This window comes from Danio rerio, chromosome 5, assembly GCF_049306965.1.
Source record: "Danio rerio strain Tuebingen ecotype United States chromosome 5, GRCz12tu, whole genome shotgun sequence".
In the NCBI taxonomy this organism is placed as follows: Eukaryota; Metazoa; Chordata; class Actinopteri; order Cypriniformes; family Danionidae; genus Danio; species Danio rerio.
This window is the reverse complement of record NC_133180.1, coordinates 60,328,885-60,350,000: the sequence shown is the minus strand read 5'-3', so window position 1 is coordinate 60,350,000 and position 21,116 is coordinate 60,328,885. Positions and strand designations below refer to the sequence as shown.

Here is a 21,116-nt window from a genome sequence, read left to right as displayed (position 1 = left end):
TTCAGCAGGACAATGACCGAAAGCACAGTTCCAGATCTACCTAGTAATTCATCTTCAAGACACGATACAATGTTCTGGAAGGGCATTCCCAGTCCCCAGACCTGAACATCATTTATAATCTATTAATTAATTTGAAAAGGACCTTTCATGCTCAGCACCCATCGAACCTTACTGAACCGGAGTAATTTTGAAAGGGTGACCAAAAATGCCTTCAGCAAGAATTCAGGGAAATACCCTTGGCTATAAGAAGTGTCTACAGGCTATTATTTCAGCAAAAGGTGGTTCTTCAAAAGATTGATGTCCTTATTTTGTTGGGGTGTCCAAATTTTTGCACTTGTCTGATTTTGTTATGACTTAAATTGCATTGCATCTGTTGATTAAATGAATGTTATGTCAGAACTAAAATGTTGCTTTGTCCTATAGGGTATAAAATATATCCAAATAAAATTGCTGATTTTAAAGGCCAGCAGGCTATGGTGGCCAAACATTGCTTTTTAGAAGGAAGAACAAGGCTTAAAAATGACCAGCCATGTTTACTTTCTACTGCACTGACCAGATTTTCCATACCCCTAATATTCTGCCTATGGCATTACATTCAGTAAACATTGCTTAGCAAATAAACCACGGGTCATACAGGTTATATTTTCTAGTATTGACTTGTTCCACCATGATATTGTTGTCAGCTGAACATATTGAAATGGGTAGTAAATATACTGGCAGGTAATTAGAATTAATAGACAGTAGTGGGGGTGTATTAGCTTTGTAATTACAGTTGCAGTGAATGTGTGTTCTGAGAAGTCTCATGGGGTTGCCTCTCTATTTACATTTGTTTAGTTCCATTGAGCTTCTCTTCACATATAGGTCTGGTCTAATACAAAGAGGTGGGGTTTTGTTTTTTAATGAGATGTGCACATGTAATTGCGTTTCTTTTTGCATGGAAGTAACTATTTGCCCTTTTTGAGGCATGCGGACTGGGTTTTATTTGATTATAGTCTGTGTGGTCTTGGTAATCAAAAGATATTTATGGAAAATAGCAAATCCTGTTGTCATATACTGAATGCATGCTGATTGTTTGCATTTTAATAATTTGCTTTTAAATTAGATTTATCGGTATAGTGAGTTATCTTAGAGACATTCACAAAGGCTGACAAATATGAGAGGTTTGTGATTGATACTGTCTAATGAAAGATGCCTGTATGGACACATTAGTCAATTCTCATTTTCCACATGATTAATGTGCATATTTCACATATGAATTCACAAGTCGAGATTTGTGATAAACACAAGGCTTTGTTTATTTTTATTTTTGTTCTCTATATGATTTGATAAATAATATAGAATATGACATTATTATATTTGATAAATTATTTGATATATAAAATGATAAATAATATGATATAATATGAATATTTACTTTACAAATATCCATTGGTGACATTGATTAAAACATATTTTAAGTAACAAAAGGAATATCAAATGATGGTGTTAACTGCTTTGGCTGCCAATAGTTTGTCTTTGAAGCACTTTTTAAATTATCTTTATATTTTTCTGATGCTGATGTATGTCTTTATGATGCTTTTTCTTAGTTAAGATTTTTCAGTTGAGATTAATTTCTCAATCAAATTGTCTGTACTATTACTGTACATTGTAACTGACTAATTGTACTTGTTTCATTAAAGGATTAAACATTTTAATCTATTAACACCCCTTATTATAATATAATACATTGTACGCTTTGTCTTATCAAACTCATATTATATAGTATGTCCACACACTACCTTCAACTGAAGATCTAATACTGCAATAGCAGCATGTTTGTTTTGATATGTGGTGTAGTTTTGAGTTCTTTCTGTATTCATGGCAACATCAAATGCCCACCAGTCCAGCACAGTGTGTGTTCAGCTCTTCTGGAAGTTATCAGCACATCTAAGTTAAATTTGTATGCACTGCATGCCATATGCTGCCTATCTGTTCAGTTGACACAGTGTTAATCTAGCAGTGGGAGCCCGACTCTTGGCCAGTAAATACACACTTCTTCACACGCTTCTTAGGCTGCTGAAGAATCATAAAATGGAGGAAAAAAATGGGGATTTAGCCTTACATAAAGTCTAGTCTAGCCTTGGATTGCTTGACGGTAAGTGAAGCTGGACTTTTTAGAGACTTTGAAAAAAAAATAATTAAGAAAAAATTCTGAAATTGCAAAAGTACAGTACTGTAGGTCTGACTGACATAAATACTGATGAACTGTTAAAATTGGATAGTGAGACTGGGATGCTTTAAGCTCTAAGTCAGAAAAAAATTACAACGATTAATTGTTTTATGTTGTTTGTTTATGTTGAATGTCGTATTCATATTTGCAAGTCATGTATTGCTATTTCAGCTTTGCTTGTGATGTTGAAATTTTCTAAATGGCATCAGTTGCATGCAAAGTCATATTGCAGTGTTTCAGATTTCTTCTACACCTTCTTCATTGTCTTCTTTATTTTCTTTATCCTTGTCTTTGTCATTTTTTCATCTTCTTTGTTGTCTTTTTTATTGTTTTTTTCTTATTGATGATAAAAATCATAACATTGTTGTTTTACTGAAGCATGCAGGCAAAGAATATTAATATTTGGATGAATAATTAAAATGATTCAAAATATGTATATCTCAGTAAAGAGAAATAATAATGGCAAATTGCATAGCAATTGAACAACATTTATGTCGATGAGTTGATGAGTCAATGTACAAGGCATCCGGAACGTATTTATAGCTCTTCACTTTTTCTAAATTTTTTTTATTTTTATTTTGGCACAGCCGTATTCCAAAGCAAAAGTGTTCAGCCATTTTCAGATCTCTCCAGAGATGTTCAATAGAATTTAGGTCTGGGCTCTTGCTGGCCCACTCAATTACACTCACCAAGTTGTTGTGAAACCTTTCCATTGATATTTTGGTGGTGTGCTTGGGGTCATTGTCTTGCTGGAAGATAAACTCCTGAGGTCAAGAGCACTCTGGAGCAGATTTTCCGTAAAGCATGGTTGTGGCAGCCTCATGCTGTGGAGATGTGCTGCATTCATCTTTTCCTCTATCTTGACTAGTCTTCCAATTCCTGCTGCTAAAAAAACATCTCCACAGCATGTTGCTGCCACAACCATGCTTTACTGTAGGGATGTTATTAGACTGCTGATGAGTGGTGCCTGGTTTTCTCCAAACGTAATGCCTGGCATTCACTCTAGAGTTTAATTTTAGTCTCATCAGACCAGAGCCTTTTGTTTTTTCGTGGTCTACGAGTTCTTTAGATGCCTTTTGGCAAGTTCCAGTCGGGGAGTGGCTTCCGTCTGACCACTCTACCATACAGCCATGATTAATGGATTGCTGCACAGATGGTTGTCCTTCTGTAAGGTTCTCCTCTCACCACAGAAGAACGCTGCATCTCAGACAGAATGACCAACTTATTGATCACCTCTCTGACTAAGGCCCTTCTCTCCTGATCACTCTGCTTAGATGGCCGGCCAGCTCTAGGAAGAGTCCTGGTGGTTCCAAAATCTTCCACTCATGGATGATGGAGGCCACTGCAACTGTAACCTTCCTCAGCCTTGTGCCTCGAAATAATCCTGTCTCGGAGGTCTACAGACAATTCCTTTGACTCCATGCTTGGTTTGTGCTTTGACATGCACTGTTAACCCTGGGACCTTAGACAGGTGTATGTCTTTTTAAATCATGTCCAGTCAATTTAATTTACCACAGGTGAACTCCAAATAAGCTGCTGAAAGATGTCAAGGATGGTCAGTGGAAACAGAATGTACCTGAGCTCAATTTAGAGATTTACGGCAAAGGCTGTTAATACTTTTTTACATGTAATTTTTCATTTTGAATAAATTTGCAACAATTTCAAAAAAATCTTTTTTTCACATTGTCATAATGGGGTATTGTGTGTAGAATTTTGAAGAAATAAATACATTTATTCCATTTTGCAATAAGGCTGTAACATAAAATGTGAAAAAAAGTGAAGAGCTATGAATACTTTCCGGATGAACTGCAGCAGTTGACACCTCTTTACTTTATATAAATCACTGAGTAGAAAAATGTAAGCTGAAACAGTATTTTAGTAAATCATATGAGGAGTGAAAGCAGAGTACTGGGTATCTGTGTGTACTGTGACAGCTGAGATGATAGTCTCTATGAACACAGGCCACTAACACATTGAAAAGAAACAAGCTTTCAGCATATACAGTAGTTGTTGCCTTAGCCCACTGTATCAGTGCATTTTGTACAGTCTTTTAGACATACCATATTACAGACATTCTCAGAATAAGAAAACATTGAGTGGTCGGAGTAAAGGACAACATTCTGCAGAGCAACAGATATGATGGTGTGAAGGGAAGCTAGGCACGTTCCTTCATGCAGTCTGTCATATCAGCTGACCTTTGCAGATGATGAAAACACTGGTCTGTGGCCCTGAGGGATCTCTCAGTGCTATGACCACATTATTAGCTGGATTGACCTCTATAGCTCTTCACAACCCTTGATCCCGACCCACTGGCCTCAGGCCTGTGTGACCAATACAAACTCTGCAATGAATGCTATGTTCTTCATTTTTACTGAGCAACACATTTAAAGGTTTGCTTACCTTTTCTTTACCTTGGTCATTTTAGAAATAATCTACTCACCTTTTTTTTTTTTGTAAAATCTGTGTAAATTGTAAGGCAATAAAAAAAAAATTAAGCAGATGTGCACTACAAAGTAGTACTGTAAATGTACCATAGGCTCATTAGAAATATGTGACTCAGCCTACTTTTTTTGTGAAACTGTATGTTTTACTCATTTTCAAAATGGGAAAAAGGGGAAAATGAATGCTACCCTACAGGGCATTTTCACACCAAATAATTTTGTTCCCACTAATGATTATCACAGAGACATTTGTTGAAGAATAAAGAGTTATTTTCTTTTGTACAACACCAAATAAATACCAAAAGATAATTTAATGATATCCATAATTTGTAACTGATTACATTTGCCTCACCACTCCATCTCCAATTGGACAACGTTTCTGGTGCGGTCAGTTTGCTCAGTAGCTTACTTTGTATGGTGTTGTTCTTGTGATGCAGAGTGCTCAGAGTTGAGCACAGGTCAACAAGAGAGATATAAGCAATGTGAAATTGGGGTACAACTACTGTACATGGTTACAATGTACGTTTCTCTTACATATTCTTTTTAAAACACTCATGGTTGGATTTAAAACAGTGGTTCACTTGGAGATCTGTACATCAAAACTTTGACTAAAGTCTTGTGGACGCATAAAGGATGTGTTTCTGAAACAACAAACTCTTCCCTATAAGTAACGTATTTTATTTGAAAACATTTACGCTGTGCCCTCTAGTGGATTAAAATGTTTAACAAAATGTACCCAGCACAACATATCTCACATTGAGCAAAAATTTAGGCTTAGGCACGTAATTTCAATGATATGATTATTCACATATATTTAAATTAATGCAAATATATGTCATTTTATTAAAGCAATAAGCATTGTGAAGCCATGGTTTCTAATGAAATTATAGCTGTTAAGAGATGCTACTATAGCCTCCTTAGTTTTCATAAAATTTACTGTAAACCACAGTTTCACGTGGTTTATTGTGATTATATAATGATTATTCTATACACAAAGTAAGGTTTCACTAAATAACACCGAGCAAAATAATAATTTCCTGTAGCTCAGATAGCAGAATAGTTGCCAAGCAATAGTCATATAGGCAATTAGCTATATGTTTGTTGAGAACAATTTGTTCATGCAATATTGGCATTAACCTTATGAGATTCCAGCTTGCCAACCTCATAGAACTTAAAAATTACAACATGTTTACTTGTCTTCTGAGTTACCTGCACCACATGCAGCATTACAGCAGTTTCACACTGAATTTGCAAGGTTATAATGTTTCTTATAATACGTTGTCTGTGAATAACTTAAATGGGTAATTTTATTCTATTTTAAATAAATAATGTTGCTACAACACTTACTAAAGTTCAACATTATAAAATAACAGATTTTTCTTCAGCATCATTTAGCAAAATGGTTGCCAAGCAACACTATTTGGTGCAATAAAATATAATGAGGTACTGTAACAGGTTTGTGTTTATAAAGTATTTGGAGTGAGATATGCCAGCAAAAAAACTGCTGGGTTCCTCACAATTGATTTGTGTTGTGACAACATAAAGAAGTTTACCTAAATTAAGTTAACCTAATAATTTTTACAAATTAAAGTGAATTAAACTTTAAAAAAGAAGTTGTCCCCCCCAAAAAACTTAAAATTGTGCTGTTTCAACATAGTTTAAATAAGTAGATTGAACATGCCGCAAGTCATTTTGGGGTGTATGAAAGGCTCTGTTGTTTTGTGAATGAGTAACAGCTGAAGGGCATTTTTGTTATACCTGCAACCCCTTTATTTATTTATTTTTTAAAAAAAATTTAGAGATACTATAGAATAAACTTTTTAGGCTTCATTGAAAAATAAACAAAGGAATGCTTTCCCTACAGAAAAAAAAAAAAAACACATGTGCATGTTCTATCACATTTAAATCACATGACACATGTGATGCACTATTAAAAATCCGTTTTAGAACATTAGCATGCATTCCATATCATGTACAATAATTGTAATAATTAAATTCTACAGGCCATGTAAATACAGCAACATTCATGGATGCGCATGAGGTTTAAATCAATGGTTACCCAAAGACTACAGTAAATATTATTTTTGACTGATGGTGATTTATATTGTCAAGCATATAATTTGTGGTGGTTTCATTTAAAGCAACAAAAGTTAAAAAGATGTTTGACAATAAACGAGCAGGATGTCCGTTTTTATCTATCCATCCTGACAGTTGAAAATGTACTAGGAGAAACAAAATTTGTCAGTTAAAAAAAGAAGGGAACATCCTAAGTGAATGACAAAGTAATTGCCCAAAACTGCCATATGACATGAGATTCTTGATTTAGTTTTATTGTTCCTCTCTTTTGTTATTGAACAGCCTGTTTAGTCAGTGATAAATAACATCAACATTGTCAGCATCGTTTCTAGTCATAGGTAATAAGCAGCAATAAAAAAGGTAAATTCAGCTAAAATTTTAAGTGTAAATGTACAGTACAGTAATTTCTCCAGTTCAACACAGAGTGGTGATCAAACCAATGCTGTATGGAAAACAGGCACTCCAACACTACAGTAGTCGAGCCTGTTTCTGCCATTACAATCTGTCAAGCAACGAAAATATACTTTGCCAATTAGAGAGGAAAGCTCACGTCATCCAATGTTTAAGTAAATAATAGTACTTATCAATAATATTCCTGCTTTGGGTTCCAAAATGTCTAGAAACATGTCTTTGAATACATCATATGTAAAAGAGCTGGTTGAGCGTTGTGGAAATTATCTTATGACATGAGAAATAGGCTTATGACAAAATGTGCGTGTTTGTGTGCGATGTAATTCAAAATGCTTAATCATACTTTATGGGGTCTTTTGACATTCATAATTTGCCACAAGTTTCTTGTGGAGTTAAGTTTAAGGATAGGGCCATATAATATGTGTCTTTTACAGTATACAATACATTATGCCTATATGGTGAGTTCTCGTAAACCGCCAATACCAGTGTGTGTATGCATCAGAGTGTATGCATGTACAGTAATTTTGTGTTTGTGTTTGTATGTATGTGTGTATATGTATATTTGTACATGTATATGCGTGTGTATGTGTATTTATTCTTTTATTCACAGAAGTCTCCTTTTAAGAATTGCATGTTCATTCATTCGTTAATTTTCCTTTGGCTTAGTCCCTTTATTCATCAGGGGTTGCCACAGCAGAATGAACTGTCAACTGATCAAGCATATGCTTTACACAGTGAATACGCTTCAAGCTGCAACCCAGTACTGAGAAACACCCATACACTACAGGCAATTAGGTTAAACCTATAGTCCCATGTGTTATAATTAGGTATAACCTATGGTCCCATGTGTTTGGACTGTGGGGAAACTGGAGCAAATGGAGGAAACCCACACTAACACAGGGAGAACATGCAGACTCCTCACAGAAATGCCAACTGACTCAGTCGGGACTCAAACCAGCGACCTTCTTGCTGTGAGGCCACAGTGCTAACCACTGAGCCACCGTGTCACTGTAGAATTGCTTTTTGTGATGTTTAATTTTTCATTTGGGTAACTGTAGAATTTAAACAGGATGTAACAGATTCCCCTTGCCATTGTAAAGAGTGAGTCACTCTGCTTGCTTTGTCTTTGCAGTTTAATTATTTGTCTTATCATAAATCTTAATGTAAACATTGCTCCTCTTGACTGCAGGGCTCAGCGCCACTGTCCCTGGGGGCAAGAAACAGATGGTAGATCTGGTTAACCTTTTCTAATAGTAACTGGGAATGGAAGGGGAAAAAGATGTGTTGAATGAGGGGGGGAAGCCCTTGCAGATACAAGTCAGCATTTCATATTGCCACACTTTTGATCTGGAGATGGTGCAGAAATGCAGCAAATTCAAAGGGAATTATTAATACGCTATCATGGCAAGGTCTTTAAAATAGTATTGCTAAAGCTTTGATGTAGATGGGATGTTATAGGAAGTTTCGTGGTCAGGACATGCAGAAGCACACTTAAATAGAAAACAGGTGTTTTACTGTTTTCACTGTTGTATTTGATAAGAGGAGCGGAGCTACTTGGCTGGATTGCTGCACTTTATATAGACTTTATCCTGGAAATTTTTGTTAGAATTAGATGCTGCCATTTACTGAAGGTATACAGTAGTTGTCATCAAACAGACAGTGCCATGACCTTATGTTGCTGACCTCAGATACAATTTGTTCATAGTTTAAAGATGATATGCATCTGCGTTCAAAAGCTGCAGATGAAAGAGTGAAATTTGGATGCTTTTAGATGACGTAAAAATTGCTTATATGTTTGCTTTAACCCTTGTGTTCTGTTGAGGATGTTTTCAAAATTATTATTTTTTTAATTGCAAACCTTGACATAATATAATCATGCATTCTTGATTATTGCTGGTTTTCCCTGTTGGGAAGACATACAATTTGTAATTCTTACTGTTGATCATTAGTTGCTGGGCAAAAAAAAGCTTAGCTTTTAGCTTGAAGGGCCATGAAACCCCCTCTTTTCACACCTCTAAGTCAGGAAAGTGGGCGTGTCCAGCTCTGTTTAGGGGGTAGTGTCGGAGGAGCAAAAGAGGGAGGGTCTCTAGAAAATGTGCATAAAAATGGGAATGTCAATTTGGGCATGCGCTGATTTTCACAGAGTCAAAACACACACACACACACACACACACACACACACACACACACACACACACACACACACACACACACACACACACACTTACACAGGGGAGAAAGACAGTGATTGTGTTTACATGGACATCAGTAATCAAATTATTTGACAAATTATTAAATGGTGGACTTTAACTGCAGTTTGGCTCTTTCATTTAGGGAATTTATTCATGCCCCTCATGACAAACGAGATATTTGATTCGAGGAGCTGCTTTAAGCGTGTATTTTTCATGCAATGTTTGTTACCACATGGCGAATGAGAAGAAAAATACCTCAGCATTTCCCGGAAACTTACATGCACTCGGCAGGTAGCATCAGAAAGCTGTGTTATTTCTGTCACAAAATGTGGCGAAAATCCTACACAATGGTAAGTTTGATTGTGGTGCTAACATGTTTACACTCGGTCTAATGGTTAGTTCGATACAAACTAACTTTGCCATCTGAATAAACAAACAAAGGCCACTGGTCGCTCACTTACCAATTCTGTAGAGACAGGACAATCAACACCAACTAGAGCTGCGTCTTTATTAAGAGGAGACGAGAAGCAAATCCTGATCTCACCATTTCCAGATGAGAAAAGCTCTCGGGTAAACAATGTTCCTTATACACGTATTGTTGCTGCGCATCGCGTGCACTGCAATCCACACGTGAGTCCAGCTGCGCTCTCATAGAGAGAAAATGAAAACAAAACCCTCTCTGCAGCAAATTATAAATGCAACATTGCACGCTTTTTTTTGCAAAACAACGTGGCGTCTCTCTGCCATCTGAACACTGTAATATTAATGAATAATAAGTTGCACAATATAGCGCGTTAATTGATTTGAACCAAGCCTTACTCATGCATTAATGCAGCACACTCAGAGACGTAATAAGGCACTCCCTGGTACAGAGGTCCAGTCTACACGCTGGAATACACACTAAGATCTCATGGCCGTGGCGCTGCTTCAAAAATTAATTTCAAACCGGATGTACGAATTTGCTCGAAATAACGCAAAAACAACCTATTTTTACTTTTTAGTGAAATATGTGTCCTAATAGTGTTTTTAGCAGCATGGGACATATATATGACTTTCAACAGCTTAAATATGTTTTTTGGTGTTTCGTGACCCTTTAACATTATATGGTTATATGGAGTATAGTGTGTGCATGTGTGTGCCATTGAGAGTGTGAAAGAGACCTTTGCACAGTTACCTTGATATGTTTAAAAAAAAAAAAAAAAAAAAGGTAATCCGCTCCTCTCTCAGAACATAGTAAAATTAGTAAGTGTTTATATATAAACAAACACTATAATTTGCTCCATAGACATTACTATAGTCTGCTCCATAGAACTCCATATAGCCAGAAACCTTTTGGCACAGGCCAAAATCTAAAGAGTTAAAGGTGCCAACTAATGATCGACAGTAAAAATTGGAAGCTTTACCTTCCCTTTCAAAAGGGAAAAGAACTATCAATTAAGAATGCATGATTATATGGTGTCATGGTTTTGCAATCAAAAATGTGGTTATAATGGAAGTCAAAGCAAAAACAGCCACTAGTCAATTTGAACGATACACAAAGGTTAATTGTTAATACTTTTAAGCCAAGATATGTATAGCTGAACAAATGTAGAACAAAGAATTTTAATTTATAAAAAAAAACATTGTGGTTCCTTGGAATGAACAAATTAATAAATAATTTTTATACATGATACTTAAGAATAAATAATAACCAGCACAACTGTTTAATAATATTAAATGTTGAAATTTGAATGGAAGATTTTGTAGGAGGTATAGCTTTAGCTGTAGCTTTACCATCACAAGAATACATTACATTCTGTAATGTGTTAAATTAAAAAGCATTTCTTATTTTTCTTTTTCTTCTTAATCTTATTTGTATTCATATTTGTATTCAAATGTATATTTTTATTCATATTCTTATTCGTATTCGTATTTGTATTCATATTCTTATTTATATTCTTATTTGTATTCGTATTCGTATTTCTTCTTCTTCTTCTTCTTTATTGTAATTCATTCATAGTGCTCAGTCACATGTACAGTTTTTATCTATGTTGATATGCTTGGTTGTGTACATTTTCTGGTTCACCATATATCCATTCATTTGTTTGTGATGGTTTGCTCTGTTTTTTATTGAACAGTTTTGTTTTGACCAGAGGTTATGTTTATACTGCATAAGCATTCAGTAAACATCATTTGAGCGCAACCCAAGTCAAATATTTGCCTGGCTAAGTTCTGGAATTTTGATACTGCAATTATCACTACCAAACTTTTACAATCTATATTGTTTAATATTTTTTTTAATGATCTTGTAATTCAAAATATCAAGTGTTTGTTGTAAGACTTTTACATTTTTAATGATTGTTTTTATTATATGGATCTTCCTCATCCTCATTTTCACATTGTTCACAGTCTGATACTCCTTAACTTCCCCATGCCTTTTTTTTAGCATTCCAATGTAACATGATGGAAATGTAATTCAATCATTCCTGACTTTCCTCAGGCACATCTCTCCTAGAAGCTTTGAGAGTGAATAGTAATGCATATATTCATGTTCGGCTGTGGGTGAGCCTGCCCAGTGTTGAATTCATGGGTAAACCAGAGTCGCACCATTTCACTGCTGTTCCCCGCTGTGCTCTGCAGCAGCTCCAGCTCTCCTTTTCATTCATTATTTTTGAGTAGCGTGAGGTTACGGTATCACAGGGTGCCGCAGCACTATACGGCAGAGCTTGAAGTCACAGTCACACATTGGAAGTTCAGAACTAGCTGCTGCTGAAGTAAAGCACCCCATTTTTGTAAGCAATGGGCCAGGAATGTATGCATATAGAGTGCAGACATGCCAACCTGCAAAAACCTGTTTCAGGGAGATGTTGTGATTTCCTAATTGGAAGTAATTAGAAAGAATTTCACATAAACACATGAATTCTGTTTAAATAGTACACTATTACTTACGTTTGTTGGATGTAACTGACAAGTCTGCTTCCATGTCTTTTTGGTAGATAGATAGATAGATAGATAGATAGATAGATAGATAGATAGATAGATAGATAGATAGATAGATAGATAGATAGATAGATAGATAGATAGATAGATAGATAGATAGATAGATAGATAGATAGTTGGATGGATGGATGGATGGTTGGAAGGAAGGAAGGAAGGAAGGAAGGAAGGAAGGAAGGAAGGAAGGAAGGAAGGAAGGAAGGAAGGAAGGAAGGAAGGAAGGAAGGAAGGAAGGAAGGAAGGAAGGAAGGAAGGAAGGAAGGAAGGAAGGAAGGAAGGAAGGAAGGAAGGAAGGAAGGAAGGAAGGAAGGAAGGAAGGAAGGAAGGAAGGAAATTTTTAGTTTTCCTGACAGCCCTGATATAGACCTAAATAAAATGCTCACGTAATGACACTACTCACCTCAACATGTCTTTTACGGTCATTTAAGCCACCGTGGGCAATGCTGAATTAACTGAATTAAGGGGTCTTGTATCTTTGTTTTTTTGGGAGGCACTCTCCATCTGCTATGATGATCTATATAAAAATACATTTTTAAACATAGTTGTGTGGCAGTTATGTGTGTGAATACATTCAGTCCCTGATGGTAATTGTTACTGAAACACTTTGATTGATATTCTCCCTTTGTACACATTATCAGAGGTGAAAAAAAGCCCCACTCATTAGTGGCAATCTCTCCCTCATTAGCATAAACAGCCCTAAGTAAGAAAGCTGCCATTTACCATGAGTGTTTTCACCTGTTGAAGATAATGTCAGCGACTTATGTTGCGTTCAAACCGGACAAGAAATCGTCAAGTGCGAGTGATTTACATGTTAAGTCAATGCAAAGGCACGAATAGACATTCTGCGGCATGATATGGGCGAATGACGCGATGCGTGCGAATGAAGTGGCGCGAGCCATTCATTAAGCACATAAACACAGCTATTCTCTCAATAAAATCTAGGTTAGCCATTTAGTAACGAAGCTACAGTCACCTGGCACACTGAAACCCTGCCCATGATGCGATTCAACGTCTATTGTGAAGTGAATTTGACACGCGAATGAAGCTAGTAAACTCAAATTGTTCACGCATCTATTTACGCTCGAATAGCACAATTTATCTGTGCATATGGCGTCTGGTGCTAGGTTATAATAGTGTTGGATTTTTAATAAGTTTTAGTTTCTATTTCGTTTTGACTTTTTTCAATTTCAGTTAGTTTTAATTAGCTTTAGAGGCCGATTTACTAGTTTTTATTAGTTTCTATATTTTGAAATGACTTGGTTTTAGTTTAGTTTTTAATAGTTTCAGTATTAGTTTTATTTATTTATTTTTTTTCTAAATGAGGATTTTTTTTTTTAGGTGCAACATTCAAAATCAACAGGATAAATATTGTATAATAAAAACTCATTTTTCTGAAACATTTATTTAGGGGAAACATGAGCACTATCATCTACCACAACCATCTACCCATCCTTAAATTCAAATACAAATACAACAGCTCACAAGATAGCAGCCCTAAGTACAATATGAGTGCAAGGCTACTCTGAGGTTAGGCACACAGTAGTGATGGGAAGTGCAGATATTTAACGTTGATGTTCGGACTCAACCTTTTGTAGTCAGCAATAGTAATTTCAGTCAGTTAAAACATCACCATGATCTTAAAAATGTCTTGCAGTAAAGTTTTGCAACCCAACTGAAGCATGATTCACTTATTTTAATTCCATTACGATTTACTGTTATGAAACAAACTTGCGTTTTTCACCAGATCTGATCATTTAAGCCCTCGTTTTGCTCGCGCTGTAGTTGTTCAAGTTTAGTTCAGTCAAACAACAGGCTGTACTGTTTGCGTTTGGTTCACTAAATCACGCATGCACAGTATTATAGGTTCACCGCTTCTCAGTGTAACGTCACTGTTCTAATAACTGAAAAAGAGTATATATTGAATTACTTTGAGTCGGGGGGGGGGGGGGGTATAAGTGGTGGAGGATAAGTGCTTACTGGAGACGCGAATTGTTTCAAATTATTCAGTTTGATTTGGTGAATTAGTTCAACCGGTTCACTTAGAAGATCCGGTTAAAAAGATTAATTTGTGATTGCGATATAGAAACAAAACCCAATATTGGGCACAATTGTGTTAAAGTAATAGTTTTAAGTCTCTATATTTAATGCTGTCACCATACTGCTGTCATGTCCACTCGTTGTTTTTGTCGCCGGAGCTACAGCGAGGATGACTGGAGGAGAAGCGGCTCTATTTGGCCAATGGCAGCAGGAGACTCTGAGGTGCAAAGGGTCACACAAACACCTGCAGCGCGGATTATATTTACTTCTAAAAGGCTAAAAGTAAGATTATGCATTAAATACATTCACAAATATGAAAACAAAAGAGGTTTTTGCTATAATTTTAGTTAGTTTCAAGTTAGTTTTGTTTGTACACAATACAGTTTCAGTTAGTTCTAGTTTTTTTTAAACTCTCTTTTTATTTTTATTTTAGATAACGACAATTTCTTATTTTTTATTTTTCGTTTTTTTGTTCGTTTTCGTTAACTATAATAACCTTGGACTGGTGTGAACACAGCGTTAGAGGATTATAAATGTGGAGTGTTAGATGCACAAATAAACACCAGTCTCTGTAGACTGCCTTTTTCTGAGCAACTTCTTTGTTTTTCACAATGATAACTTTTGTTTTGAATCTGCTGCTATGCTGATGCACAGGTTTGTTTTTCCGCCCTCTTCTGAAAAGAGCCCAATCTCATTTAACAGTCACCAAAACAACAATTTAAAGAGTTATGAAACATTAGTTGTGTAGTGAAACTTCACAGTAACACTTTTGGGACATTAAAGACTTATTTTATATCTTATATAAAGGGGTATACTAAGTTTCCCTTAAAGAGTGTGATACAGAAACAAAACTCAGAAAATTCATAAACAATGCTTATCAGTATCAATTACAAATAACAGTTTATATACAGGGTTCCGTCTACTTTTGGAATTTCTGGAATCTAGTGACATTTTAAAATGTCTTTTCTAGTCTGTTTTGTTTTAGTCTGTAATTTTTCTGCCTTTTAACATCATGTTGTTTCACGTGTATTGCTTTGTTTTTGGCTGGACTATTTGTTCAGTATATTTTTATTTATCTATCAATTTTCAACTAGTAAACTTATTTTTTTTATTTCTGTTGTTCAACTCAACAGCTGCCTGTTTTTCTGTTCATTAGATGTCATGGAAATTCAGCTTTTTAGTCAATGAACATCAAAGAATTTGACATCGGGTTTAAAAAATGTGCAGGCGTGTTGATTTTATCACCCTATAATGGTAATCCTACATAAAACATGTATCACAGCTAAGAATACCTTGAATTCTCTCTTGTGGAAAGACCTCAAACTGAATCCACTTATGTACTGTATCTGCTCAAATGCCATCTTGTGGTCTTTTGACATCATTACATGTGCTCATGGAGTAACTATTTTGTAAATGCTCAAAAGGCAATATTGTAAAAAGCAATATAATAGTATAATATTTAACACACACACACACACACACACACACACACACACACACACACACATATATATATATATATATATATATATATATATATATATATATATATATATATATATATATATATATACAGGGCTTAACATTAATTTTTTTGATCACCAGCCACTGTGGCTAGTAGATTTCCAACATTACTAGCCACTTGCCATTTTCACTAGCCATACTTTTCTTGTTGGGAAAATATATTTATATGCATAAATTTGACTTTGACATGCTAAAATGACTTAATTTAGATGTTATGTCCACATGCCTTCTCATTTATTTCACTTCTTGTGTGTATCGTGTATTAGCTTGCTCAGTGTGCATGAGCAAATGGGCTATGTCGCAATGCAATCAGTTTTGATTTTATCAGGGCTCAAAATTAAGGATTTAACAAATTTATCTCTGACCACACCAATTAAGTATTTCTTTAGCCACCATTTCTTTTAATGTGTCAAAACAAGGAAAATAGCTTTATATGTGCACTTTTTAATTCAACAACTTTTAACTTTTTCAAACCTTAAAAAAACATTACATTTAAAAAAATAACTATTGTCATGTAAAATATGCACAGTAATCTGACCTGGCTAATAGTCCCAGATCACCAGTTAACTAGACATAAACGGGGAGTAATCTCCCATTAAAGCTATGTTATTGTAAAAATTATAATTAAACTACATTAACAAAAATAACTGTAAACAAAAGAAAGGAGGTGAAACATACCGTGTGTGATAATGAAAGAATGATCACAGGCCCACGGTTAATATAGGCTTTTTAATACACTGTTCAAAGAACAATTCAAATGAAAGCAGTGACAGCTGCTGCTTACAATAGAATATGTGTATTTTTTATTTTTTATTTTTGAGCTTTCGAAAGCAGCTCATTTATTTCGCATTATTAAGGAGAAACAATTTTGCTTATAGTCCTCCTTTACATTCAGACTGTTGCTAAGACCAGTCTGTTGACATTATTAATTAGTGCTGTCAAAATTAGTGCTTTAACGCATGTGATTAATTTTGAAATAATAATGCTTTAAAAAAAAATTAATGCAATAAACGCAGTTGCAGGTTTTTTTCCTGTTGTGGTCGACTTGTTGTGTTGTTGTGTTTAACCTGCAAAGAAATATGGATAAGACCAAGGAAGCACTTTTTGAAGGCAAGATTCAGTATGAAACAATTAATATCGCATTATTAAGTAGAAACAATTTTGCTTAGTCATTCTTTACATTATTGGGAGACAATGTGAACCTTTTACTTTGAATGATGTGAGCTGAGAGTGCAATGCAATCTCAAGGCAATTCGTAAAGTTTTGATTTAGTGACTACGGACAACGTTTAGGCAGGTTTGTTGCATTTTAATAATATGAAATGTTTCTTGAGTACTAAATCTGCCCATTAGAATGAAAATGGCTGCAGAAATGTTACCGGTGTTTTTATTGTCACATACAGAGATGTTTGCTGTGTGAATGGTAGAGGTTAAATATTTATGTTGTCTTTGGGACTGAATGGATCTGGAGAGATAAAAACTGGGTCAGCACTGACACCGCTGGGGTTATCGTTGAAATCTGGGTCACCTGACAATGAATGACTAAGCAAAGACTGCTTAATTGGCTGTCAAGGTGACCAATTTGCATGACTAACTAGAATAACCACTTGATTGTTCAGCACACCATTTTAAGTCTTGCAGGAAGTTTTGAGACTGACCTGGAAATTGTATGTTTGGTCTGTTCAATGATGTTATTAAATTGCCTTTTTTATGTGTGTGCTTTATTACAGAAAGAGCTCAGCCTGCCTAGACGAGGAAGTCTGTGAGTAAACCTATTTAATTGTTTTAATTGAATAGAGGCTTGTCCCGTTCTGTCCAATTCTGTTCCAGGGTGTCTGAAGAGTTTCAGATTTTAGCTCCAACAGACTTTCCTAAAATATTTCTGTTAGAAATGCACCAATCAAACATTCTTTGCTGATGTTTTTTTCTGCAGATACTGTTTTTGCCTACTCCCATTTTCTTTCTAAGAACTACAATTAGCAGTATATACAGACAAAAATATAAAATAAAAATTATTTTAAAATAAAAATTATTTGAGAATTATTTCAAATTAAATTGGAGGTAATTAATTAATTAATCAATTATTGAATATTTTAAAGGTCTACGTCATTTGAGTAACGTATGTTACCCCAAATGCCAACAACACTCACAAAGACCAAAGATGGTAAGCTTATACTTGTTTGACTTATAGTTTGATAAATATTTGTATGTATGTTTTTGTAATATTCTTTTATAGATACTTTTTTTCTGATATTTTTCTGGTAAATTGCTTGTTGACAACTTTTGACTGATAGCAGTCTAAAAAATGTTTTTACTCATGTAGTAAACCTCTTAAAAATGGCTTGTATGAATTTAAAAAAAAAAAAAAAATATATATATATATATATATATATATATATATATATATATATATATATATATATATATATATATTTATTTATTTATTTATTTTTTTATTTATTTTTTTTTAATGTCTTAAATGTGCCATGCAATACAAAATCTGGATATACTTAGTCACAGCTGAAAAAAGAGAGTTTTTGGAATTTTTAAAAAAAAAAAAAAGTGTACATGAAAAAGGCCTCACCGTGAGCCTCAAACACCACTGTTTACTTATTCTCATGTGAATCACGTAAAATTCCTTTAAATAATGGGCTTATCAGAACAAAACACAGACTGTTGCGGTACACTATTCACAGATTGATGTGTTATTTTTAAATTTATTTGAGCTTTTATTAAACTATGTATGTACTGTAGGTCCCTTATTTTAAAACGAGAAATGGAGGGACACCATTAAAAATATTATAGGCTTAATCTGGCCTCACCACGTCTTTACAGTTATTTTTTTTTTTTTATATATATATTTTTTTTATTCTTGGCCAAGTGACAAAGACAGATGGTGATGGACTTATGATATGTTCAATGGTTTGCTGTTGTGTCAAATAAATATGTTGGAAAATAAACTGATGACATAAAACATTATCTCTGTTATACTAATTTACTTTTTAAGTTTTATTTGTTTATTTTTTATTTCTGTATATTTTTATTATCTATAATAATAATAATAATAATAATAATAGTAATAATAATAATAATAATAATAATAATAATTATTATTATTATTATTATTATTATTATTATTATTATTATTATTATTATTATTATTATTATTATTATTATTATTGCTATTGTATGATTTTCTGAGACAAAACATTTTAAAAATGCCAATGTAGCTAAATTTCTGAAAATGAGCTTTATGTAAATTACCTTCCCAATTACTTTCTATTTCGAGGTTCTTTGTGCAAGTTGATGACTAAACAATAGTTTCCCCCTCACAAAACATTAGCTTGTTAAAGCATAGCTTGCATCTACATATTATTTCTTGATTTCTTTGTTGTTCAGCATGCATACAAAGCATATGTATATAATCCTAGCCTTCTTGATGGCTAGACCTCAAACTCATCCTCTTGTTTTATGTTCCTGCTTTATAATATCATCAGCTACTGGTGAACAGTTGTTTTGTATAATAGATGTAATTATAAGATGTATTTTTCTCATGACTTAAACACTGAATTGTCCAATCAGAAGCCACAACCAGGAACATAAGAATCGTTTAGTCATGCCATGGCAAACCAGCATTTGAAACAGAAAATTGAAGGTTGATTGAATTGGTTAGTCTATTGATTCATAAATAATTGTTGGTGGGATCAGCTGTTGTTTTTAAAAACAAAGATATGCACAGAAACTGTTTATATATTGAACAGAAGAAAAAAAAAGAACATGGTTGAAATGATTTGAATTGGTGAGTAAAAGGTGAGCAATGACCATATTTACATTTTCAAAGGGTTTCATAATGTGATACTGCAAAACCTCTAAATTTTATTAAATTCTGTTTATACAACTTGCATTTGTCCTTTGCTTTGAGTAATGAAACCTTTTTATGTGTGCCTCATCATCTGTTATGATGCAAGGTAGAGGCTTGGTTAATAAAACTTGCATTACTTACAGGTCACATAAACAAATCTGTATGATAAACCGCAGCCACTGATTTTGAATTTCAAACAGTTTTCTTTAAATGTAGCAGTGTTGTTATTGTTGTATCAGTCAGCTTTTCTGGGATGATACATCTTTTGCTATTTCTCCTTAACTTTTATTTTGAAATTTTACAAGGAACATGATACATCTATGTAACATATGACAAGATAATGCAAGAATATAATGTTGTAAAATGAAAACGAATAGTATGAAACGACAGCAACTGAAGGCTATAGATCCTGACTTGCTGATTTAGTACGAAATCTTAAAAATATGAGTTTGACAGTCCTTTTTTTAGGACTCAGACACTGTAAATCAGTCCACTAATATAGTCCTGTTACAAGAGTGAATGAAGATGAGTTAGTGAATTTGAGCACTCAAGTTGTGTTTTTACTGGTTGATAAATCTCTCTGGCTGTTGAGTGTGGGTTGTACACTCATTATTGGAGTGCAGTATGGAATTGATAGAGTGAACTTCAGAACGTCCACTATGGTTTCAGACACCATGAGAATGGCTGCTCCCTCTAATAATGCACTATTTAAATGTATAGGGGGCGATTTCGAATGCAGCCTAAGAGTATTTCACAATGCATTTAGTGCAAACCAATGCTCCTGAATCTGAAAAGTTGTCAGTAATGACCAGGACTAAACCGAAAAGTCACTAAGAACTAGTCTTAGCCTTAGACATCATGGCAAGCAGCAATTATGGACCTTTGGCTTAACATCTGATGCATATGGCACACTTTTCTGGAAACACTTTAGCAGAACCCCTTCTATTTTCTTAATCAAGCTGCCTGGAAACAAGTCTGAATGGATAAACAAGCTGCGATTGTTTTATAGATGTCAGTGTTCAGTGTAACTTTCAAATAAATTCATAAACCAGTGGTTTACTGTCTGCATATCCATCTAATATTCTGAGGATAAGTTTGTGACGAACATTTATCAATATGACTTAAACTCTAGATTATTTAAAATATGCAATATTCACTGTATTAAAGCTTCAGCTCATGATGTTGACAAATATGCAGGTATCCTTATTATCTTTTTTTCTAATGTCACTAAAAACTTTATTTTATTTTTTTTGGTGATTAGAATATGTTGGTGGTAAAGATATGTTAATTTGTACTGATTTCTTATATGTTCTGCTACAGATCATGTACAAATGTACAGATCTGTTAGGATATTGATGCGTTGTTAAAAACTTTTAAAGACATTTAGTA

The 21,116-nt window shown here is 34.3% G+C and overlaps 1 protein-coding gene across 20 annotated transcripts in view; it reads left to right on the top strand.

Annotated features, from left to right (window-relative positions):
- The window catches only part of mast4 (microtubule associated serine/threonine kinase family member 4), a 175,906-nt gene that overhangs the window by 78,397 nt on the left and 76,393 nt on the right, over positions 1-21,116 (top strand). For all 20 annotated transcript variants that reach the window (XR_012406374.1, XM_073951462.1, XM_009301828.5 and 17 more), the window contains one exon: positions 17,596-17,627. Coding sequence is in view for 19 of the 20 variants with exons in the window: in XM_073951462.1 (XP_073807563.1) it covers positions 17,596-17,627 (32 nt within the window). In the remaining variant the exon portion in view is untranslated. The remainder of the gene's footprint in view (positions 1-17,595; positions 17,628-21,116) is intronic.